General features: G+C 42.4%; 1 protein-coding gene across 2 annotated transcripts in view; it reads right to left on the bottom strand.

Moving 5' to 3' along the window:
• The window catches only part of Srebf2 (sterol regulatory element binding transcription factor 2), a 60638-nt gene extending 35314 nt beyond the window's left edge, over positions 1 to 25324 (bottom strand). For both annotated transcript variants that reach the window (XM_020168194.2, XM_074084582.1), the window contains exon 1: positions 25068 to 25324. In XM_020168194.2, coding sequence (XP_020023783.2) covers positions 25068 to 25155 — 88 coding nt within the window. In that variant the 5' untranslated portion in view covers positions 25156 to 25324. The remainder of the gene's footprint in view (positions 1 to 25067) is intronic.
• Positions 25325 to 25857: the final 533 nt, after the last annotated feature.

Below are 25857 nucleotides of genomic sequence, written 5' to 3'. Positions count from 1 at the left end.
ATGTGGGGCCCCAAGAAACTGTATTTTGGTTCTGGTCTCTTTAAAAGCAAGTTAACCAAAATTAGAGTTGTCATTTGTGCATTGAAAGCAGCTGCATGCCTTATCCAAAAAGATCTCAAGTTCATGTGTACTGTATGGAGCCTGTGACCTGGAGGTAATATAAATCACTTCGCCTAGCTTAGCACTGTGGCATCTACCCAGCATAAAATAACCTGAAATTTGGTCAGATTAATTTCATTTAGGGATAAAGAATCCAAAGCTTCCAAATGGGGAAATGATGTATTCTAGTAGTACTGGTTACCTAGTTCTGTTGGAGAATTGGATTACAAAGGTCATGCCCTCAATTTTTGGGAGTGATTGGGGGGGTGGTGAGACAGGGTCTTACTATGCAGCCCGAGCTCGCCTTGAATTTACAATCCTCCTGCCTCAGCATCCCAAATGCTGGGAGTACAGGCAAGAGTCACAACACACAAGGAAGATAATTTATTCTTTTGGTTTTTTTTCCTTTTTGGGTAGTACTGGAATTTGAACTCAGGACCGTGTGCATTCTAGACAGGAACTTTACAAATTGAGCCACTCTGCCAACCTATTCTTACATTTTGCATTTACTATGCACCTTGTACTAAGCAATGTTTTTGTTTGGCTTTTTGTTGTTGTTGTTGAGATTAGGGTTTGAACTCAAGGCTTCACGTTTGCAAAGAAGGTACTCTACTGCTTGAGTCACACCTCTAGTCTACTTTGCTCTGATTATTTTGGAGATGGGGCCTCACAAACTATTTGCCCAGGCTGGTTTCTAACTGTGATCCTCCAGTTCCCAGCCTTCCAGGTAGCTACGATTTACAGTTGTGAGCCACTGGGGCCCTGCTCTAGGCAATGTTTTAAAATCATAAAAATGTATTCATTATAGACAAAGTTAGAAAACAATTAAATGGGATCACACTCAAAATGCTAAATGGTAGCCTGCTGTTTGCTTAATGAAACATGAAGATTATCATTCAGTGTCAAACACTATGGATATAACAATTTCTAAGGGTCCCAACAGTACTGTATTGTACAGTATAATATTGGTGTACTAGAATTTATTTAACTACTTAGCAATGATGGATGGTTACTTTTGTTCCTTTTTTTCTTTTTGTGGAACTAGGGATTGAACTCAGGGTCTTGTGCTTGCTGGCAAGTGCTCTATCACTTGAGCACTTTTGTTTTTATGTTTTGTTTTGTTTTTTTTAATTTCAGATGGGGTCTCATACTTTTGCCCTGCCAGGTCTTGGACCAAGATCTTCCTATCTCCACCTCCCAAGTAGCTAGGATTACAGGTGTGAGCCACTACATCTAGCTTGTCCTTGAAATAGGGTTTCACTAACTTTTTGCCTTGACTAGCCTCAAACCTTGCACCATCCTTGTCTGCCTCCTTGATAGCTGGAATTATAGATGTGTATGACCATAATTAGCCCATCAAATTTTTAGTATTATTAGCAACTCGTTAAAAAAATCTTGTACAAATATCATTTCTCACTTACCTGTATTAATATTTTCTTAGAACGAATCCTTAGAAGTGAGATGGCTGGGTATAAGGGATGTGTGTTTTGGGAAAGCTGTCAGAGTCTATGCTCCCAATACCATCTCCCCATACTGACTTCTGTCCATCTGACAGTGCATAAAATCCCATATGAATTTGCTTTGTTGTGTAGGACTATAAATGAGTTTGAATGTAATGTCTTTTTTAATTCCATTTTTTTGGTTATTTGCGTTTCTTCCTTTATAAATTGACTATTCTTGATCTTTGACTATTTTATTATTGTCTCTTCTAATTTGAAAAAATTTCCATATATTATGGATATTTGCTCTTTCTTATATGTTTACAAATATTTCATCCACTTTGCTATTTCTCCTTAATTTGTTCAGGTAAAAATAAAGCCATGGTGATTAATAATCACCATTCCACCACCTTATAACTTGTGGCAAGTTTTGCCTTGCTGAGCTGAAGCTTTCTCATCTATAAAACAAACCTGGCTAGGTACTGGTGGCTTATCCTGTTATCCTAGCTACTTGGAGGCTGAGATTAGAAGGATCAGGAAGATCTTGGTTTAAGGTCAGCCTGGGCAAACAGTTTGCAAGACCTCATCTCCAAAATAACCAGAGCAAAATGGACTGGAGTTGTGGTTCAAGAGGTAGAGTGCCTGCTTTACAAGTGTAAAGCCCTGAGTTCAAACCCCAGTCCCACCAGACAAATAAATAAATGGTTAACTATTTTAGGTAGTCATGGGTTACTGTTGTTAAGATATAATCCATGTAGAATCTGTTTTAAAAATGCAAATTTGTTCCAAGGCATCAGATATATCAGGAACAATTTGAGCATTACATGAACTTTGCATTTGTTTATGCATGAAAAATACTAGAAAATATAGAAAACAATACCCAGTTGAAATGAGCCAGGAATGAATAAGATGCACACATACAGGGGTGAGGTGTAGTTCAATGGTAAAGTGCTTGCCTAGCCTATGTGAAACCCTAGGTTTGACTCCTAGCACTGAAAACAAATATTTCTTTTTCATGGGACTGGGGTTTGAGCGCAGGGCTTCATGCTTGCAAAGCAGGCACTCTACTGCTTTAGACATCCCCGCAATCCAGTTTGCTCTGGTTATTTTGGAGATGGGATCTTGGCCTTGAGAACTATTTGCCCAGGCTGACCCTGAACCTTGATCCTCTGAATCTCAGCCTCCCAAGAAAGTAGGATTATAGGTGTGAGCCTCTGGTGCACTGCTGAAGTGTGTGTGTTTTAAGATGTATTTTATTGTCAAAGCCCTGAGGTTCAAACCTAGTCCCACTAAAAAACAAAGATACACACACATACTCCTATCAAATATCAATTAGCCTCATCAGGTCACTACCTTGTTATGAACCACATCCATTCATAAGGGCGTCAGAACTTTCCATGGACTGCAGACAGCCTTCTTTCCACCACTTCAAAATAACTCACAAGCTGCAACCTAATGACACCTACTTCCACAAGGAAACCTCAGATCTTTTTAAAAGCAAAGTGCTTTATTTATTGTGGCATTTATACATTTCTATAACTAATCTATAAAATTGTAATATTATTTCCTATCTTTAAAAAAGTCATCTTTTATTCCCCTTTGCTTCCACTTTTATTTTTGTGTTGTAACCCTAACTCCTTTTCCCTACAAACTCTGTGCTTTTAAAATTATATGATTTTGCATAGCATTGATTTTAGGAATATATTATCTTCTATTACAGCAACATGTACAAGTTTGCATACAGAAACGACTCTATGCAAACATTAGTATATTGCATAGTGAAATCATATGCTTTTTGTATTATACTTTAAAAACTCTTCACACCTCAAATTATAGGGATATTTGCCTAGACTTCCCTCACTTATTTCTTGTTCATTTTACCTTTCATATTAAAGCTGCCTGACAACCAAAGCAAATGTAAAAACAAATGAGCATTGTCTTGAGTGCATGTGGCTCTCTGGGAATGAGGTGGAGCACAACCAGTGATCCAGAGAGAGGTAAATGCAAAATCTAATTCCCAACAAGCCCCTCCTAGAATAATCACCAAAAACAACTATTATAAATCAAATGTAAACTAATATCAAACCCAAGGGCAATAGTGAAATGATTTTAATTTCACCACTGTTCTGCTATTTGCATCAACACTGTTTTCTCCAGGACCATTCAAGTCACCCACAGACACAGTGAAGGAGTAAGCTGAGCAACCACATCCTTCTACACAGAAGCCTTGAAATACAAGTGTAATGTGGGGAACACAGAGACATAAAACACAAGGAATGTAGAGCAGTAGGGATGGTCTTGACAGAAAAATTGCCTTCTCAGATCACTCCAGATACCAAGGGGCATGTCCATTTATTAAAAAGCTTAGAGCATAGGGACAACAAGGGGTATTCTGGAACACCTTCCTAGGAAAAGAAGGAGGTGCTGAGTGACACAGGATGGCCCACTGGTGACTCAGGCATCCGTATTTTAAATGATAGATGAGTGGGTTCTTTTTACTGGCAAAGAAATCACACAGGAAAACTGGGTGGGGAGATGGAGGCTCTGAAATGTTCATGTTTTATAATATACACAAACGTGTTTATCTATTCCTTTGCATGTATCAAGCATCACGTAAAATAAAAGTTAAAACTAGGAGAAAAAGGCTAGGCATGATAGTGCATGTCTATATTCTCGGCTACTTGGGGACAGAGGCAGGAAGATTATGAGTTTTAGGCCAGGCTAAAAGTTAGTGAGACCCTATCTCAAATGCAAAATACGAACAAAAGAGCTGGGGCGTTGCTCAAGTAGTGGAGCACTCTCGAGCCTCTGGGTTCAATCCCCAGTACCTTAAGAAACAAAAAAAGGAGAAAAAGCAAACAAGAAACCCAAAGCAATTTTAATATGTTCTGGGACTGGACGGACGTGCATGTAGCTCAAGTAGTAGAGTGCCTGCTTTGTAAGCTTGAAGTCCTGAGTTCAAACCCCAGGCCCACCAAAATAAATAAATAAATAAAGTAAAAATAATATGGTCAAGATAGCAGACTAGAAGAGTCTGCCGTCTGGCTATGTCTTCTCCTCCCCAGGCAACCCCAGAAGGTCACAGTTCTTCAAGGCAAGACAATGAAGTCCAGGTTTCTCTGGTTCACCATAGGACAAGACCTGTGTTACTCAGCAGAGAGATCTTCAGCACCACTTTCATTCACTCCTGCTCCTTCTATCTTCCTTGAGTTCACTCTGAACTTTTTAGGTCTCCTTCCAATATATCAGTTATCTCCTTGCTCCTCTCCCACACCCTGCTTTGATTTCAACCACAGCCTCCTACACAGTGACAATCATCTTCTTCGAGTATCTTGTTGGCTCAACAGTCTTTCAAATCAAATCAAATTTCTTAAACACGGGCTTCAGAGCTTCCTGTAGATTGCTACCTCTTAACTCCAAAGGTTTCACTTCCTACTCACCTGAGTTCCTCATTTACCATAGAAAGATCCCTACTTTCTTTTCTTTTTTTGTGGGATGGAATTTGAACTCAGGGCCTCATACTTGCAAAGCAGGTGCTCTACCTCTTGAGCCATGCCTCCAGTCCATTTTGCTCTGGTTATTTTGGAGGTGGGGGGTCTCGTGAACTATTTGCTGGCCTTAAACCTTGATCCTCCTGCTCTCAACCTCCCAAGTAGCTAGGATTATAAACATGAGCCACTGGCACCTGGCCCCACTTCCTTTTCTGCACATGCCTTTGGGAGTGTAGCAATCTTTCTCAGAATGATTGTCAAGCCTCGATTTTACTGCTTGTGACCATTTTTTCCCTTCTCTAGGCTCTGAATTTCACAATTCAACATGAAAACCCCATTGTCTCAATTGCCTACCTAAAGGTCATTTGACATTCTATGGAAACACATTGTTTGCCCATTTTCTACTGATTAAAACCCACATTCTGTAAAGTTAGATGTTAACTTGCAAAAAATTGGTAAGCTGCAAATGATTTGTCTGGTAGGAAAGATAACCCCAAAGTTTTGCTTTTATTACCCTGTAGGACATTTTTGCATTTAAATTATTTTCAATCTTCTTTCTTTTTTTTCTTGGGCAGAGGGAGAGTTGAACTCAGGGCTTTGTGCTTGGTAGGCCCCCAGTCCTTTTGCTTTAGCTATTTTTTTGGATAGGGTCTCATGTTTTTTACTGGGTGCTAACACTGGACCTAGATCTTTCCACTTACACCTCCCAGGAAGCTGAGACTATAGGTGCGTACTATCACATCCAGCTTATTGATTGAGATGGGGACCTTACTATCCTTTTTGCTCCAGCTAGCCTTAAATCTCAACCCTCCCAATCTCTGCCTCCCAAGTGGCTGGGATCACAGGCATGAGCTACCACACCAGGCTTCTGCATTGTTTATCTACTATATAAACGAGTTTCTTGCATTTTCTTTGGACTCAGGTTTGTCCTTCCGCTATCTCATTAATAATGTTGATAAATTTTTGGTATGTGCTCAAAATACATTATTATAAGAGTATATTTTTAAGTTTTACAATATTTTATGTTGCCATATCACACTGTGTAAGTTATAGCTATAAATGCTTTTCTTTTGTCTTCTGCTCTACAAATGCAGGAACACATTTCTTTGTATTTTTCTAAGCACCCTGGTAGTTTAAAAACAAAAAACCCCACAAAACTGGCAATGATTAACTGAAATGCTCTCAAAAGCAACTTTGATGCAACCTATAAAAGTGGTGATTATGCTTTCTGAACCAGAAACTGGAAGGGACCTATCACCTCATAACAGAACAAGTTGTTTTAAATTTTTAGATTTAAAATCCTGGAAAAGTCTGGACAAATGCATGCAATTTCTGCAAAGCTACCACATTTTGGGAAGCAGGTATATAAATACAAAGTGATTACAATGTGTTGAGCACCCTTTTTACCAGCCCACGGAGATAGTAAATCAGTACCTGATTTAGTGAAAGGAATTAGTGAAAGTGTCACAAAACTGTCCATGGAGATGGTCATACCAGACACGTATATCCACAGACCACCACAGACACAGGAACATGACAAAACATAGGCTCCAGAGGCCCAGCAGCTCCCTCAGGCTGATCAGGATGCAAGATGCATTGAGGTCCAGGGAACCTAATGAGCCACAAAGGGTCCTGCAAGTCATGGTAGTGAATTTGGAAACTGCAGCAAGTTGTCTCACAACTTGCTGAAGGGAGGAAGAGCTCCTTCAGCTCAGCAGCAGCTCATCATAGTGTGGACAGGAGGAGCCGCTGCCCTACCCAGAGCTCCACAACATTACGAAAAAGCTGAGAATCACTCTGGGCAAACACTTACAGCTAGATTCTGACTGAGAGGAGAACATCAGAATGACCGAGACAAGAAGCTGAGGTAACTTTATCAAGTGATGAAGAGTCTTCTGAAAACCGGTTAAAGAAAAGTTCTGGTTATGAATGTGGCTCTAAAAACTGACCAACACTGGGAAACAGATCATCTCGTAGGGACTGTGTAAAGAAGAGTGACAAGGAATCATATTTAGGGAGAAAAGCAAGACACAAAAAACCAAAACCAAGGCTTACTTTGCAAGGCCAAACTCAATGGTGATTTCATGTTTAATTTAAAGAGCTGGCTGTGAATGCAGAAATGTAGTCACTTGAGACTTGGTTTCCTTACTTGTAAATATGGGAACAGTCCAATCTCTGATAGAGATATGTTAATATTAGGAATATATCAAATACATAATGAAGCACAATGATTTTTTTCTTTTTTTTTTGAGACAAGGTCTGGCTACAAAGTCAAGGCTGACCTCAAATTAATGATCCTTCTGCCTTACCCTCCCAAATGCAAGAATTATAGACATGTACCACTACACAGGATTTGATTTTTTTTTCAAATTTTTTTAAACTTACATTTTCAAAGGGAAAAATCTCCAGGTTAGATTCCAATTTAACCTTTGACTAAAGCCAATGGTTACACTATTGATATTTAAAAGGGAAACTAGGGCACCCTCTCTTGGGACCCGTCCCAGCTCTGGGAGCTCTATTTTTTGCTACTTTTCTATCTCAATAAACTCTCCTGCTTTACTGAAAAAAAAATATTAATGACAAAGCTAACAAACTTACTTCCTCTTCTTTCTCTTCCCTCTCTCCCTTTCTTCCTCCCTCCCTGCCTCCTTTCTGTCATGTTTTAGGCAGTAGTGAGGATTGAACTCAGGACCTCACACTTGCTAGGCAAGTGCTCTACCATTTGAGCCCTGCCCCCAAGTCCTATATTTATTTTCTGATTAGAAATCAGATATCTACTTTATTTAAATGTATAGAAGATGATTACAAATGAAATTAAATTTATTTGTATTCATTCTATGTGTATAACGTAGCAATAGTTACCACTAATAGCTACTTACTACTTTATATCAATTCTGAGACCAGTATTATTATTCTAGTTTACAAATAAAGAAACTAAGGGATAAAGAAATTAGATAACCTGCCCAAGTCCTCCATGTACACTACAAAGGGGATGAGTTGAGATTTGAATTTGGATCTGTATTTAGGTCCGTCTGTCTTCCTTCACCCACACTTTGGCCCACTATAAAACATTTAAATATCTTACATTTATCCTAGTCACAACTTGGGAGAAAGATGTAAGACAGACCTGGAGTGACGGTAAAGGACAAGTTGAGGTGATAATCCATTTCACTGCTTTCAATACTAACCTTAACGTAATGAAAGGGATCTGAGGATATAGGTCAGTGACAAGAGCGTCTGCAGCATGTGCAAGGCCCTGGGCTCAATCTCCAGCCTCACAAAAACCAAAACCAAAACGCAATGCTAACAGAAGAACATGAGTCTCAGGATAAGCATGTATGTAATTGCTTCATCAAAGGAAATGGGGAAGAGATATTCTTGTCTGGCTGTTTGTATTTTACAAGTATACTTTTCTACTCAAATTATTAAATTCTTATCCAGTAAAGACCTTCTGCTTTGACAAATTGCTCCTTTTCAGGACAGTCTCTCTCTCTCTCTTTTAATAAAGAACAGATAAATAACACATTCCTCAAGACATGCACTTAACAAACATTAACTGAGATCCGATTATGGGCCACATACAAAAATAAATGCCTCCAACGGGCACAGGGTCTGGCAGAAAAACCCTGTATAAACATGTGCCAGGATGGGTGCAATCACTGGGATTAAAAGGGGCATGGTACAGAAGGCGTCAGTTAGGGTCTGCTGCCCGAAAAGCTGTTGCTGCTGGTTTTACTGCTATTTACCTCATGTTTGTATGTGAGTGTGTACATTTATTTACAAAGTATAAACATGATTTTATTTTACTGAAAAATAACTTCATTAGCAGCGTTGCTGCATTGTTTTTGTTTTTAACACCTTTCTACGAATTTTCATATATACTGTGTTCTATAACCATCATAATCCACTCCACGAGGTATGTTTCAAACAGTCTTTTAAATGAGTTAACTAAATGTGGGGTGAGGTGTTTATTTTATTTATTTTTTTGTGATCCTGGGGTTTGAACTCAGCGTCTTATGCTTGTTAGGCAGGTACTCTATCACTTCAGCCACAACCTCGACCCTTTTTGCGTTTAATTTTCAGATAGGCTCTTCTACTTTTTGCCTAGCCCAGCCTCAGACTTCAATCCTCCTATCTACACCTCCCAAGTACCTAGGATTACAGATGTGAACCACTGCACCTAGCTTCATTGTTGAAATGAGGTCTCACTAACTTTTTGCCTGAGCTGGCCTTGAACCTAGATCTTCTGATATCTGTCTCTTGAGTAGCTGGGATTACAGACATGAGCCACTGTGCCCAGTCTTATATGAGACAGTTTGGATATTGCATGGCACTCAAGTGCTTGAAAACAAGTCCAAGTCCAAAGAGGAGGAGATTTTGCACTCAGTCATGTGAGTAAGGAAGAGGCAGACAGGGGCAAGAGCCTTTCTTCCTCTCCCAAGTCCTGTGCTTTTTCCCAAAGCAGAAGTCATCTCAAACCCCACACCATGGTACTTTCTCTTAGGACTCCCTTACTATGGCTGCCCACTTCAATGGCTGGGCTCTAAAATGCTCATGGAGTCCCCACCCATGCAAGAGCCCCACACAAGAACTTCAATCCTTACCTAATGCTAAATTAAGAGGCACTGAATTCTTGGCATCCTACATTTGAAAAGCTATCTATGCTTATACTCTGAGTATAACAATCAGAAGAAGACATTCCTGGGCTAATAGGAATAAGTAGTGATAAAAATAATATAGTAATTGTTAATATTTACTAAGCTCTCATTATGTATCAGCAATCATATTAAACCCTTTATATAGATTTTTCTCCACAACACTTTGAAGTAGGTGTCATCATCTACTTTGTAGATAAGGAAGACGAGGCACAGAGAAGGCAAGTAACTGGTCCAGTATCCAGCTAGTGCAGCTGGGATTTAAAATGCCACCACACAATGTGGATGCTTCAGTGCCATTTGTATGGCTATTACAAACAGCCTGGCATACTGGGCAGGTGCTCAGTGAGTACTTCATCCAGGAATGAGTAAACACTCCCAAGCTCAGAAAGCAAAGGAGGTGTCATCAGGTCTTTCCTGTCTTCCCTAGGTGGCTCTTCATTTGTCCCCACCTTGGCACCACATTGTTCTTTTCTTCACTCTTGAAACAAGAGACTGAAAGTTGAGCAAGAGGCAGAGAGTGAGACTCCAAGAAACTGATCCTGCATAATCCTGCTCTGTAAGAGGAGGGCCTCATGTTTCACAATGATAGGCAATCCACTCTCAACAAAGTCAGATACAAGCCACTTGACCTGAACTGTCCTCCTAGGGGCAGAGTTCACAAAGCAAAGGATCTCTCACTCTTTTCAGTCCATAAGCTATCAGGCAAAAATGAAAGACTCCAAAAAACCACCACCCCACCCTCTATTCATTACCACACCCCCAAGTCTCCCTAAGCCTAAGGAGAAAAATAATTCTTGCAAAGTAGCTTATTAAATTATGAACAAACATCCACTCAACACTTGTGTAGGGCTGGGTGTTGGTGGCTCATGCATATAATCTAGCTACTCAGGAGGCAGAGATCAGGAGAATCTCTGACCAATAGTTTGAGAGGCCTTATCTCAAAAAAACTCATCACAAAAGGGCTGGCAGAAAATGGCTCAAGCGGTAGGAACACCTGCCTAGCAAGCATGAAGTCCTGAGTTCAAACCCAGTGCCACCAAAAAACAAAAAAACAAAACAAAACAAAAACCCCCAAAATTCTTGTGTATGAGGTGTACTATGTTCTAGGAGCTAGACCATCCTAAGTGTCTTGTATGGGACTCAGCACAGGGCAAGACTTGAAAAGTATTGGGCTGAAAGTGGTGGGGCACATGCCTGTAATCCCAACAACTCAGGAGGCAGAGGCAGGAGGATCAAGAATTCAAGGACAGGAATTTTTACTCTCATTTCCTGCTTGGGGAATAATAATGACACCCCCACCCTCCCTTTCTCCCTACTTTATCTTGTTAAATTAAAATAAATCTTTATAAAACTTAAAAAAAAGAATTAAAGCCAGAGTGGGCTACAAAGTGAAGACCCTGTCTCAACAATAAATAAAATAAAATAAAATAGGGCTTGCAGCAAGGCTCAAGTGGTAGAGCACCTGCCTAGCAAGTGTGAGGTCCTGAGTTCAAACTATAGGACTACCAAAAAATAAAACAAAACAACACAACAACAAAAACCCTCACAGAGAAGACACAGAAACCCAATCAACTATAAACTGAGACATGGGTGAGAACAGATAAGGGCCTCACAAAGAAGGGTTTAGAGAGTAGAAAAAGGACTGATCCATCCCAGCAGACAGTAAAAGTTGAGCCTAGAAGGATAAAAAGGGTTTTATGAATCAGTGAGGTGGAAGGGTATTATAGGCAAAGGAAACAGTTTGAGCAAAACCACAATCATCAGGAAATGTCCTGCAAGTTGCTGAAGCAGAGAGAGCAGAGAGCAAAGTGAAGAGATGGAGCTGCTTACAGTTAAACTGTGAAAGCCTTAATGCAATCATGGATATGTGGCTTTTATTTTGGAGGCTAGGAGGAGCATTTCTGTTTCATTTGTCCATCATCAGGCCAGACTCTCCCATGAGCACCCTGGTCTTCCTTTGGAGAATGCCCACTGGGCATGTCTTGGTGGGTAGGACTTCTTACCAGTCAAGTCTGACTCTTACTCAAAGAAATGACCCAAGCAAGCATGATCAAGGTGATGGGGTCCTACACAGGATGCTACTTGGCTTGCCCTCAGCTGCATTTTGCTTTTTTTGGCCCATTTCCCAAGTGGAGCTTTCCAGCTTCTTGGGTCAATCCATTTATTGCCCTTCCAAAAAAACTACCTTTCTGTTCAAACTAGCCAGAAATGGCTTGTCACCAAAAATCTAACTATTTGAAGACAGGCACCTGCCTAGCAAGCATGAAGCCCTGAGTTCAAACCCCAATACCACCAAATAAATAAATAAATAAATAAAATAAAAAACTATGTTTGAGGAAGGTAACAGTTATCAAGATCATGTCTGCAAAACCACCAGCACTGGCCAAACCCTTCAAAACAGCGGTTCACTTGGCTTGGAACACAGCTCCTCACTCCTTTTACCCTTTATCATTAAGAACTCAGGGGGTTGTTTTTGTTTTTTTTTGCTTGAACTCAGGGCCTTCACCTTGACATACTCCACCAACCCTATTTTTTAAAGGATCTCATGGAACTATTTGCCCAGACTGGCTTCAAAGCATGATCCTCCTGATTTCTGCCTCCTGAGTAGCTGGGATTAAGGCGCAAGCCACCACGCCCAGCTTAAGAACTCAGTTTAAAGGAACCTCCCAACCCTTCTCTGATGCTGTCTCCTCCACTAGTTAGGTCCCTGATGGATGACATCCCAGACCTTCCCAATTCAGATCTTTAGGTGGTGTACTGGGAATTCAAAGGCATACTCAAGTTTGAGAGCCTTTGTCCTATGGCTACACTGAATCACATGTTCCTAGAACTAGCCAAATTATTTCCAACTTTGGTCCAATTCTACCCCTTCTTTTATCTTCTAAAATTCTGTTTACTCACCCTTCACAACTCAGCCCTAATGTCAAAGTCTCTGTGAACACTGCTAATTTCCTTCTCTAATGCCTCAAAAATTTGGAGTTTGTTCCTGTTACGGCCCCTGTTGCATTTACCTTGTATTAAGATTAAGCGATGTTGTTGGCTCACACCTGTAATCCTAGTTACTTGGGAGGCTGAGATCAGGAGAATCACTGTTCAAGGCCAGCCCAAGCAAACAGACCCAATCTATAAAATAACCAGACCAAAATGGGTCAGAAGTGTGAAATGTGGCTCCAGCACTGGAACACCTCCTTTGCAAGCATGAAACCCTGAGTTCAAACCCCAGTCTCACACACAGGCACACACACAAAAAAATTTGGATGTCAGCAGCCTGGAAACATACTGTTTGATTAGCTTCTAATATCCCAAAGCAGCTGGCACTGTGCTGTGAATATATGGATAGTCATTCATGATAAAATGAATCGAAGGATCTTGTTACGTAGTTGAGGTTGGCTTTAAACTTGGGATCCTCCTGCATCTACCTCCTGAGTGCTGAAGAAATGATTTAAAAAAATTAGAAAACTACTTCTGATCTGGGTATAGTGGCTCATGCCTGTAACACTAGCTACTTGAGAGGTGGAGATCGCAGTTAAGAGGCCAGCCCCCAGAAAAATTTCAAGAGACCCCATCTCAACCAATGTGCCAGTCATCCCAGCTAGGCAGGAAACATAAATAGGAGGGTGTCCAAATCACTCTGAGCAAACTGTGAGACCCTATTTGAAAAAAACCTAACTCGAAAAGGTCTGGGGCCAAGTGGTAAAGCATCTGCCTAGCAAGCATGAGGCCCTAAGTTTAAACCCCAGTACCACCAAGGGAAAAAAAAACACACACACACACACACTAACACACATACATACACATTTACACACTAATTTCTGACCAGAGAAGGAGCTCCTAGACACTCAGGCTTTCTAAGTCAGGACATTCCTTACCTCATTCACAAAAATAAGTTCAACTCCACCTCAGCAGCATAAGACATTTCAGATCATGAACAGAGAGAAAAATAATTTTCTCTCTCTGTTTCAGTGCTTTTCTCTATGCCCAAGTTAAACAGGAATAAAAACCAAACATTTAGGGGAGGACATGGTGGCATGCATCTATAATCTCAGCTACTCTGAGGCAGAGACAGAAAGATCTAGGTTCAAAGCCAGCCTGGGGAAACCCTATGTCAAAAAACAAGCCAGGTGTGGCTGCTATGCCTGTAATACCAGCTACCCAGGATGTGGGGGTAGGATTGTGATCCCACAAACCAGCAAAGGTATGAGATCCTATCTGATAAACTAACTAAAGCAAAAAGGGCCAGGGGCATGGTTTAAGGAATAAAGAGCATGCCAACAACAGGAAGCCCTGAGTTCAAACCCTAGCACTGTCAAAAAGACAGAAAAAAAAAAAATTCAAGCACTGACCCCACAACACTGTTAGGAAGACAAACAGTATCACGAAGACTTCTGTAAAGTGCTAGGCTTCACAGGAATGTTTGCACTTCTGAAATAGCATTATTTCCCCTGCAGCTGTGGCATGGGCTAGAGCCTGGGCTAGGCAGAGATCAGTTCAACCAGGCAGCTTCATACCTGGTTCACCTGCTCCGAATTTCATCACTGTTCCAAATCAGACACTGAACCCAACAGACCTGTTTCACAGGGCCAGATGAAGGAGTGAGATTGCAAGGGGCATTTAGACACATATTCATTAGCAATTCCCAAGGCCTGAGAGATGCAGAAAAAGCCCTACTTTTCAGATTGCAAGTCCTTCAGTGGTTTGGGATTAGTTTCTAAACAGAAGTCCCTGAAGGAGCCTTCCTTACCTGGAGAGCCAGACTACTCTTCTGCTACTCTTAAAAAATTCCATCATGTCAACAAAGTTTAACCCTTGAGTCTTGTGGTCCAGAAATGGAACACTTTACACCACACTCTGTGACTGCTCCTGTGTCCCATCCACCACACCTACAAAAGCTCTTTCAAAAGGAAAAAAATAAACATCCCCAAACTGTATTTTAAAAAAGGCCCCTTGGTCCAAGAGTCAACTTGCAAACTGCAGTTCAGTTGATGGAGTGGCTCAAGTGGTAACAGCATCTGACTAGCAAGTTTGAGGCTATGAATTCAAACCCCAGTGTTACCAAACAACAACAAAAAGTCAAACTGCAGTTCATTTAGTTCCCCATTTATTCTTTGAGCCAAAAGAGAATTTCTGCCCCCTTCCTCTTAGGTGCTTTAGATCACTTGACTCTTGTAGTGCTCCTGACACAGATTTCCCCACCCCACTTTACAGAAGAAACTAAAGCTGAGAAAAGCCAGGGGACCCAGGGGAATCACTTTAAGTGCCCAGTGTAAATACATGTCACTGAATGTATAACTGAGCAGAAGATCTTGCATCTCTCCAGCTTTAAATCCCATCTTACCATCTTGCATTTGCAACTTAAAAGTCTGCTTACATCAGACAGGGATGTAGCATGGGTTAGGAAAAACACATGGGTTTCAGAGTTGGACACACTTGGATTTAGGCCACATCCTGCCACTTATTAGTTGTGTGATCTGGACCTCAGTTTCTAAATCTACAGCATACTGTAGAACTGGAGAAAAGATTAAAAAGCAAATATATGAGAACTATAGGTTAAAGCCATACAACGGCACCTGGCACTCAGGGCCACTACACTTACTCTGTGAAAGTAAGGACCCTGGTTACTTTGTTAGTGCTACAGCCACAGCTAGCACACAACAGGACCTCTATAAGGGTCTGAGCAGACACAGTGAGGCACACAGTAAGTACTGCCTACATGTGATTCCAAAACCTGAAAAAGGATTGAAAAGTAGAGGTGACTGCAGAGATAGTTAATAACTAATAAAGAACAAGATAAGTCACCAATGTCACCTCAATGTGTAAATCAAGATGAAATGTTCCTGTATTCATTATCAAATATATATATATATGTACAAAGAATTAAACATAATGAAAAACAACTACACAAGTTGAGGTTCAACTCCACCCAAGAAAGAAACGGAAAGTTTGCCTAACTAGCTCAGATAAAGTGATCAAGATTGACTTAAAAATTCAAAGCGGGCCAGTCATGGTATCCCACATCTGTAATCCCAATTACTCAGTAGGTGAAGATAGAAAGATCAAGGTCTTAGGCTGGCTCAGGAAAAAAAAATGAGAGATCTTATCTAAAATACACTAAAAATGCAGAAAGGACTGGGGGCATGGTTCAAGTGACAGAGTACCTGCCCTAGCAAGCACAAGGCCCTGAGTTCAAACCTCAGTATCACCAACAAAACAAAAAAAAACACAATGTAAAAAAAAAAAAACCCAAAGGACATTTTCCAAAATATTTGCAGATTTAGGTGAGAAGTGGCCATGAGCAAATTATAGTGAAAGGAACCAACTTCCCAACAGTATTGGCAGTTAGCAGTAGAAAGCCCCAATGAATTTTTATTTATTTATTGGTGGGACTGAGGTTTAAAGCCAGTATTTTGTGCTTGCAAAGCAGGCGCTCTCTCACTAGAGCCACACCTCCAGTTCATTCTGCTTTGTTATTTAGGAAGTCTCAAGAACTATTTGCCCAGGCTAGCCTTGAGTCTTGATCCTCCCAATCTCAGCCTTCCAAGTAGCTAGGATTACAGGCATAAATCACAAGTGCCCAGCTTCCAAGGAATTTGTTTTTGGTGACATTGGGGTTTGAATTCAGGTCTTCACAGGTGCTAGGCAAGTACTCTTACCACTTGAGCTACTCTGCCAGCCCTTTTTTGTGATGGCTTATTTTTTCTGAGATAGGGTCTCACGAACTTTTTGTTAGGGGCTGGCTTCAAACTGAGATCCTCCTGATTGCTGCCTCTTGAGTAGCTAGGATTACAGGTGTGAGCCACCAATGCCTGGCTCTTCCAAGGAATTTTTATGGGAAAATGTACTCAAAACTCAGGGCAGCAAGGTCTGCTACCCTGAAACTATGGAAGAGAACCCAGACAGAACAGTCCTAATGGCAATGAAAATCAAGAAACTATTTTCCACATCCCCCAAAGAAGAGGGTTGGTGCTGGAGGTGTGGCTCAAGTGGTAGAGCACAGGCTTAGCAAGCAAAAGGCCCTGAGTTCAATCTCCAGTACCCCCAAAACAAACAAACAATCCAAGCCCAAAAGCAGTACAGATGTTTCCCTTTCCAAGTAACCTGACTTTGCACACCAAAGTAGAGGGCTGAAAACAAGGAATTGCTGTACTTCCAGGAGCAATTTTGAACGTAAAGAGAACAGGCAAACCAGATGAAGGGTTACTTCAAGAAACCCAAAATGGCAGGGAAGAATCCCAACCACTACAGGCCCGGACAAGCAAAGGGGACATCCAAGGCTCTGGAAAAGATTGTTCAGAAAGTTGGTTGCTACTAACTATTCAGTGGTCTTAAGTATGGGAAAGTAGAATGAGGAGCCAGCAGAGGAGGGCTGTCAGGACAGAGAAGTCTGCATACGGGCAGTGTTGGGGGCATGGAGCATCAGCTTTAAACTGCCACAAGTATAGCAAGAGATGGGAAGAATAGAGATTGTAGAGTCTCAACCGGACCCTCTGGTGGGAGTGTAAAGTGATACATTCAATATGGACAGCTGTTCAGCAGGATCTATTAAAACTACAAGTGTACACAGAACAGGAGAGGGTGTTAACTTCTGTCCTTTCTTTTATGTCTTATCTCACCAGATTCTTACAGCGTCTACTATGTAGATAGCACCATTGTCTCTTTGACCCAATAACCTCACTTCAAGTAATTTCTCCTACACTAGAACATTTGTTAAAATGATGAATTTACAAATCTACTGACTATGGTATTTTTTTTTTTAAGCAAGACTAGAAATACCTTTGTATGTCCATCAAAAAAAGATTGAATGCATCCATACAATGGAGAAGTATGGATAAGTGAAAAAGCCTGGGAAGATATGTAAGATATATTAAGTGGGGAAAAAGGAAAGATACAGAAGAAAAAGGCTTATAACATGCTATCTTTTAGTATCAAAATGGGGGAACAAAAATAAAATCCAAAAATAAATAAAATATAAGCAATTGTCATTTGCTTATAATTATAGTAAGTTTTGAAGAGGGTAAAAAAAATTAAAAATTTAATTACCTGTGAGGAGATGTGACTTAGGGAGACAGTGGACAGGGTTGGAAGCAAGACTTTTTTTTTCAGTGGGGGGAGGCAGTACTGGGGTTTGAACTCAGGGCTTTGCACTTGCTAGAGAGGTAGTCTACTGCTTGAGCCATGCCTCCAGCCCTCTTGTCTGGTTATTTTTGAGCTAGGATCTCAATCTCTAGCACACCTTCCCCTCCTTACCACATATGGCTGAACTGGACCACAATCCTCTTATTTTACACTTTCCTTTGTAGCTGGAATGACAGGTGAGCACCACTACACCCAGCTATTGGTTAAGATGACATCTTCCTGGGCACTGATGGCTCACGCCTGTAATCCTAGCTAGTCAGGAGGCAGAGATCAGGAGGATCAGGCCAGCCTGGGCAAATAGTTTGCAAGACAAGACCCCATCTTGAAAAAACCCATCACAAAAAAAGGCTGGTGAAGTGGCTCAAGGTGTAGGTCCTGAGTTCAAACCCCAGTACCACAAAAATTAAATAAATAAATAAACAAATAAATAAATAAATATGGTGTCTTGCTTACTTTTTGCCTGGGCTAAGATCCTTCAGATCCTAAGTAGCTAGGATTATAGGCTTAAGTCACCACACCCAGCTCCTCCTTTATATTTTTATTTTGAACCATATAAATGTACTATCTTTCCAAAAAATAAAAATGTTTTCCAAGTTGTAATTCCAGACACTACAGTAATCTATAGCACTAGAAAAGATCTGAAGTGAAAGGGCTACAGCTGACAGTGTGTATCTCAGTTCTTGACTTAAAGATTCCTCTTTGGGAAACACATACTCATGAACTAACTCCAAAGTGACTTGTTCCTCAGTGCTCAGAGCAATAGCAGTTACGCTAATGAAAGACAGGAAATAAAATGTTCAACAGGATCAAGGATATGCCAGCAGTTGTCTATTCAGATGGGTTGCATTAGATTATGCCCGTAACACCTTAACTATTTCAACACAGCAATCTGTATGTGAAATGCATGCACATTTAAAAAGTTTAGGCAAGAGTGCAGAAAGATATGGACAATTCGATATTCAGGAAGTTCTAATTTAATAAAGTTGTTTAAGAATTTTTTTTTAAGTTACAAATTTGAGGAGAGAAAAGACCTAGTTGAGCTAGATGCAAAAATATACTTAAAAAAAAAAAAGCCAAGCTCTGAGCTAAGTATGAGAACTACAAAAAAACACTGCTAAACGAGTGGCAGGCAATTCTCAATACATTAGGCCAAAGGCCTGTGTGTGAACGTGGAGAATGTTTGTCAAGGGCAAGGCCAAACAGATGGAGGAAGGAGAGACCCAAGAGGACTCTATGTGGTCTGGTGATCTGACCAGGAAACATAACTAGATGAGACCAGGAGCTAAAAACAGGTAGAAAAAAAAATACATTTTAGTGGGAGAAGTGGCCCAAATAATGTATACATATGTGTGTAAATGTAAAAACGATAAAATAAAAAATATATACACCGTAGACAACAGCAGTTCTTTTAATACAAACATTAGTGACACTGAAAAGGACAAGTGTCAAAGCAAAGGTTTTGTCTCTAAAAGGGTATATACCTAGGAGTAAAAAGTACACCTGTGCATCTCCTCACTGAGTAGTTTTTCCAAAACATCACTCGCTGGAGAAATAGAAGTCAGTTTGTGCTCCTTACCTGTGCTTCCCAATGGGGTGGTGACCGACCACACCCATCCCCAACCCTGGCTTCTTGCTCAATAAGTTGGCCACTCCAAACTTCTCAGTGATGTGGTACCAGACAGGGGCTGCTCAACATCCTGAACTTGAACTATGTCCTTTCCTCACTAGACAAATCATTACAGAGCACCTATTCAATGTCAGGCCCTGGCAGAGTCTTCTGACAAAGATAAAACTGAGTGCCTGCAGGGAGAAGCCAACATAGGGCTGCAAAAGGCTCCGGAGCTGGAAGTTCCTCTGCAGGCTGTGGTTCAGAATAGATTAACAGCAGGAAAACCAACACATCAGATCTCCAGACCCCTTGAGTAGGGACAGTTATTGACAGCTCATTCATATTAAGGACACTGTTAAGAGAATTCAAAACATCAAGGGTAAGGACAAGATACTAAAAGCTTCCAGAGGAAAAACAGGTCACACACAAAGGACCAAGAATCAAAACGGTACACTGTGCATGGTGGCACATGCCTGCAATCTCAGTACTTGGCAGACTGAGGCAAGAGGACAATGAGTTCAAGGCCAGCCTGGGCTACATAGTAAGACAGTCTCAAAACAAAAACAAAACAACAAGCCAGGCACCTGTGGCTAACACTTATAATCCTAGCTACCCAGGAGGTGGCGATCAGGCGGATCGTAGTTCGAAGCCAGCCTGGAATAGTTTGCAAGATCCTATCTTGAAAATACCTAACACATATACACAGAAAAAGGGCTCGTGGAGTGGCTAAAGGTATAGGCCCTGAGTTCAAATGCCAGTGCTGCTGAAAAAAAAGAGTAGCCCAAGGTAAGTTCAGAACATACTTAACTATCAGATGAGACAAAAAAGATGGAGGCCTCCAGAAAAGAAAGGAAGTACCAAGGAAACTAAGGAAACTAAGCAAATGAATAAATGGAACTATTGTAAGCCCTCGGGAAATACAAACAACAAAAAAATGTAGATAATCTACCCAAGAAAAATGAATGGATATGTCCACAGAAAAACTTATACACCAATGTTCACTGTAAACTGAGTGTGGGTGGCTCACCTTGGAAGCTGAGATCAGGAGGATCACTGAAAAGTTGCTATTTATTTATTTTTTTACGGTACTGGTGGTTGAACAAGGCCTCATACTTGCTAGGTAGGTGTTCCACACCCTTTTTGGCTGCTTTAGTTATTTTTCAGATAGGGTTGTGCATTTCAGACTGTGATCCTCCTACCTTTGTCTCCTGTCTAGCTGGAACCACAGATGTGCACCACTATGCTCAGCTTGTTGGTTGAGATGGGGTCTTGCATCTTTTTGGCCTGGGCTGACCTCAAAACATGCCTCCCTAGCAGCTAGGATTAAAGAGTACACTACTACACCCGACCCCTGAAAAAATTCTTCAAGCCTCCCCCAAAGAGAAGGTTGCTTCTCTTTGCCTTCACCTATTCATTTGTGATTCCTGCTTGGTTTATTTAGCCTTGGACCCCTTCCCCTTCATTTGACAGCTTTATCAAAGGTCGACTTCCTAACTGCCAAATCCTTGACTCTATTTATGGTCTTGTCATTCTTGCTGCCCTCTGTAGCATTGTCTCCATCACCCACTGAGTGCTTTTTAAAAAGTTCACCTCCTCTTAATTACACTTCCCTCACTTCAAACCTCCAGCTCTTCTCTCATCTCTACCTTCTAGTCATCAAAAATGATTACAACTCAATCTCTATTATCTGACTCCCTTTTCCTACCAGATGACACCAATTTCAGCCTGTTTAAGACAAAATTTCATCAGGTGTCAAACCAGGTCTTCGGGCTACCTTCTAAACTCACTCAAAGCCTTAACAGGATCCTAGAATTCCACCTATGCTCTATCTTCAGAGGCAACTCTTCACCGCTGTCATCACCTCATGCCTGCAAGTTTCCTGAAATGGAATCAGCAAAGTTAAATTTTCTTAAAATCCATGATTAATGGGTAATCCCTCCACTTGAAAATGTCCAACAATTCCCTTCCTACATTCCAAAAAATATCTTTATCTGGGGCACAATTTGGCTCCAACTTACCTCTCAGAACCCATCTTCTACTATCTCCTTACACATACTCTACATTCTAAGAATGTCTGGCAGTCTCTTATTTCTAAGGCAGCTTGTTCCTCATTCTACATATGCTTGTCATGCTGCTCCTGCCACCCATCTTTTTGGGTCCAGTAAAAAGATCACTTCTTTGTGCCTTTCCTGATCCCAGTGGAAGAGGAACACACCTCTCTGCTCTCCCAGAAGCTTATAACAGTGCATAAGGTCTTTCCTCAAAATGTAGAAATGTATCTCAACAGGAAGCAGTGTAGCAATTCCATCATAAGATCTGGGGCCCTAAAACATAGAATACTGCAGCAGAACAAGGCCCAGAGATAAACTAGTACACATGTTTTGCTGGATGACCTAAGTACATTTCTTAAAAAAAAAAAAAAAAAAAAAAAAAACCAAAACTGAACCAACATTTAGAAACCTGGAAATTTCACATAAAAATACTTAGGTATTTCCTGAAAAAGAGACATTTATTCTTCTTCCAAAGTCTGCCTAGAATACACAGTTTGAATTAGATTATCCCAGTCACCCTTTGTAATATGGACCCATTTTATTTTCATAGTGGCCTGCTAAAATTATGTTATTTACCTTGTGTTTTTTCCCCCTATTAATAATTCAGAGAAGAGACTTTGTATTGTCCAATTGGTAACCTCAGCATTGTGCCCACCATCGGGGTACTTTGAAATCACTCAAGAGATGTGCTGAATAAGTGAATGGATGTGGCCACCTTGGGCCCATAGCCCCAAAGGGTACCAATGGATTGGAGCAAGCGCAACTAAGGATTTCTGCCTGCCTGCCTGCACCTCCTGGACATCAGCATGAGATCTCTAAGTTGCAAGTACCCCTTATTCCTACCATTCACATACAAAGGAAGTAAATGTGCTCTCATAATATCCTTCCTCACCTGGCTCCTAGAAGCATCTGGGCTAGCCACCCAGATCTGATCCAACTCTGAAGACTATATAAACACAATTTAGTATCCTGCCCAACCCAAGGTCATTGTGTTCATTCAGGCATTCCACAGATATTTAGTGGGCACTCTCACTGTGACAGGTACTGTTCTAGGTACATCTATTTCAGTGTGAACAAAAGGTCCCTGCCCTCACTGCAGTAACATTCTGGAGGGGGAAGAGATGGTTATCAAGGGATACTTGTATCTGCAGACCACTGGACTTCAGCTTGCCCAATTTTTCTTGTCCTCGAAGGCCCAGTTCAAGGGCTACCTCTTTGGTGTGGTCTTCTTGGTAAACCAGCCTTTACCAAGCTCCCTCACCATTGACCTTCACTTAGCCCTGAGCAACTGTAAGCTATTCTAACACTCAGCACTATGGTTTGTTACTCATGTCAAGCTCCAAGTGGCCATAAAATCATACCTTTCCTTATCTTTCATGGTTGACTACAACTCAAGACACCACAGCTAACCAATTGACAACAGGGAACTACATACATTTCCTGAACCTGGTATGGGGGAACTGTAAAGTCACTGAACCACTGCCATAGTTACAGAGTATACATTTTATTCAGCATTTCATGGGGATAAAGTTAGTATTAAGCACTAGATATTTTAATACATTACAAGTTAAAACAAATAAGGATCAATTATGGAACAGAAGTACAAAATGCACATGAATTTCTTTCTGTGCTCTTGCTAGTAGGCAGCTCTGGACATATTTCCTACTGCCTGTGTAACCTTGGGTAAGTTAATGAACAGCCCCAGGCCTCAGTTTCAGGATCTGTGAGAGGAAGATGACTAATATAATGGTCACTCTACCTGATAGGGTTGTTATGAGAATTGAGAATATTATGTGTATTATGTGCTTAACACAATCCCTAGCACATGAGTGGTCAAAACATGTTAGTTACCCTTCTTACATTCCAAGAACATCCCCTCTCCATTTGTTAACCCATCTCTGTATTTAGGAACAGTTAATGTAAGTCTATGGTTAGAGCTGGGCACCAGGGGCACATGCCTGTAATCCTAGCTACTCAGGAGGCAGAGATCAGGAGGATCCAGGTTCAAAGCCAGCCTGGGCAAATAGTTCAAGAGTCCCCATCTCAAAAAAAAAAAAAAACTTTCAGAAAAACGGCTGGTGGAGTGGCTCAAGGTGTAGGCCCTGAGTTCAAACTCCAGTATCACAAAAAAATAAAAAAGTCTATAGTTAGAAGCGGGGCTTCAATTAAGGGTCTTGCTACACTAATGGGATGACCAAAAAATGAAAAGGACAAACCAAGGGGAAAATGCTACAAAAGCAAAATGAAAGTCCTGCGTTCAATCTCCAGTACCAGCAAAAAAAAAAAAAAAAAAGCCAACGACAAGCAGATCCTTTTCAAATAGCTACTGCCACCATGTATCTCTTCCCTTAGAAGAGTCTTCTGTTACCTGTTTCTTTATCTGTAAAAGGTATGTAGCCATCATACCTACCTGCAAGGCTGTAGTGAGATCCTAGATGTAAAAGCACTTTGTAAACTGCAAAGCACGATACTCCTGACTTACCGCTTAAAAGCAAGGGCTCTGGGCTCTTAAGGTGAGTGACCCTGGCTAACCTCACTCCTGTAAAAGAGGAGCAGTAAGAACATCTGTCTCACAGGACTGCTGTGAGGAGTAAGTGAAATGTCTGGGGCCTAGAACATGAGAAGAGCTCAACTACTGAGAATTTTTATTAAGACTTCTAGCCTTCAGGCTGGCGAAGTGGCTCAAGTGGTAGAGTCCCTGCCTAGCAAGTTCAAACTCCAGTACCACAAAAAAAAAAAAAAAAAAGATTACTAGCTTGTTCGTTGGGCTCTGAATTCCCAAAGGTGGAGTGAAAAGAAACCAGTATTTCTTTCCAATAAAGGAACTGGGAAAACCAGGCTCTAAACCAGCATGGTGACCTTGGGCAAGTCTGGGACCCTGAAACCTTGGTTCCTGAGGTTGAAAATGAGAAAATTGCAAGAGAGGAGCCCTGGGCTCCTACCAGCTGTTCCACTCCGCCGTTACGGCCGCCGGAACAAAGGCCACCCGCTCCCCAGCCTGTACCCGAGAAGCCACAACTCAAAATTCCTGCTGCTCAACTCGGCATCCACTGCCCACTGCCCACTTCATCAGCGACTCGCTTCTGTGGCTGCTGCGCAAAGTTTTCCCAGGTGCCTGGCCAGCCTGCTGTCAACCCATCCCGGGAAGACCCGGGGTAGGGGACGCCGAGCCCAGGGGCCCAGTCCGGGAAATCGCAAAGCCACTCCTGTGGCCAGGCGGGGAGTGACAGGTGCGACGCGAGCGGCGGGACAGCGGGACCGCAGACGGCGCGTGTGGGCGCGCGAGGCAGGCGCTGGCGGTGCTGTCTCCTCTAGTGGCTCCCTCGACGCCCCCGGCCCGGCCTTCCCTCTCCGTCCCGGGCCCAGTGGGGCCCAGGATTCCACAGCCTCCGGGAGCGGAGCGCCTGGGCCCGGAGCTCACACTCGTAAAGCCGGAAGGCTTGGGGACCGCCGGAGCGACCCGGCGCGCGGGGTTCTTCCCGCCAGAGCCCGGGCTGTTGCGGGGTGGGCGCACGCGCACCCGCGCGCGCCGCCGTAACCCCTTCCTCCCCGCCGGCACCCCGCACTCCCACCTACCCACTACTCACCATCGATGTCCCCCAGGGTCAGCTCGTCGCCCAGCTCCGTGAGCGTCTCCATGGTCTCCAGACCGCCCAGTTCGCTGCTCTCGTCCATCGCCCGGTTCGGCACAGAGGCCCCAGTGTGGTCCCACTCAGGGAGACGCGGGGGCGGTGCCGCCGCCACTGCCCATGACACCCTACAGCCCCCGCCCGGTACCGCCTCACCGGCCCGTGCCAGTCACCGCCATGTTTGCGCCGCGCCGGGGTGCCGCGCGGAAGGGGCGGGGCGGCGCGGGATTCCCCCGCCCCAACCCGCGCCCCCTGCGGCCCCGCCCCCAGCTCCCCCTTGTTTGTTGTCAATGGGACCAGGCACATCTTAGCCAATTGGCGCGCGAAGCGGCGCGTGGGGTGATGGCGCGTCATCGATCAGCAGCTCAGATTTGCATACCGAGGTCCCGCCCCTCACTGCCTCGGAGCCTGGGTGGAAAGTAGCCGCGGGGTTCTCAGCCCAACCTCCTTCTGCTTTTTCTTAAAGGAGCCTCTCCCTTTTCCGTTGGATCCGCTCTAAGAACTACTCCGTCCACAGGTCTGGGACTGAAGGGTTAACGGCGCCTGAGTCCAGCCGCGACCTCGGAACGTACGCGGTGCCGGCTGAGAGCACATTACGTCATCTTCGCAGCCGCTTCTCCCCTGCCTCCACCTTGCCCGCCTGGGAAAGCCGGGTAGAACCAAAGTTAAGCTTTCCAACACTCGGGGACAGAAAATCGACATCATTCGAGTCACGCTCCTCCCAACCCTCTTAAAAACACAGACACGG

Source organism: Castor canadensis, chromosome 8, assembly GCF_047511655.1.
Source record: "Castor canadensis chromosome 8, mCasCan1.hap1v2, whole genome shotgun sequence".
NCBI lineage: Eukaryota > Metazoa > Chordata > Mammalia > Rodentia > Castoridae > Castor > Castor canadensis.
Note: the sequence above shows the minus strand (reverse complement) of the source record. Positions and strands in the feature narration are given on the sequence as shown.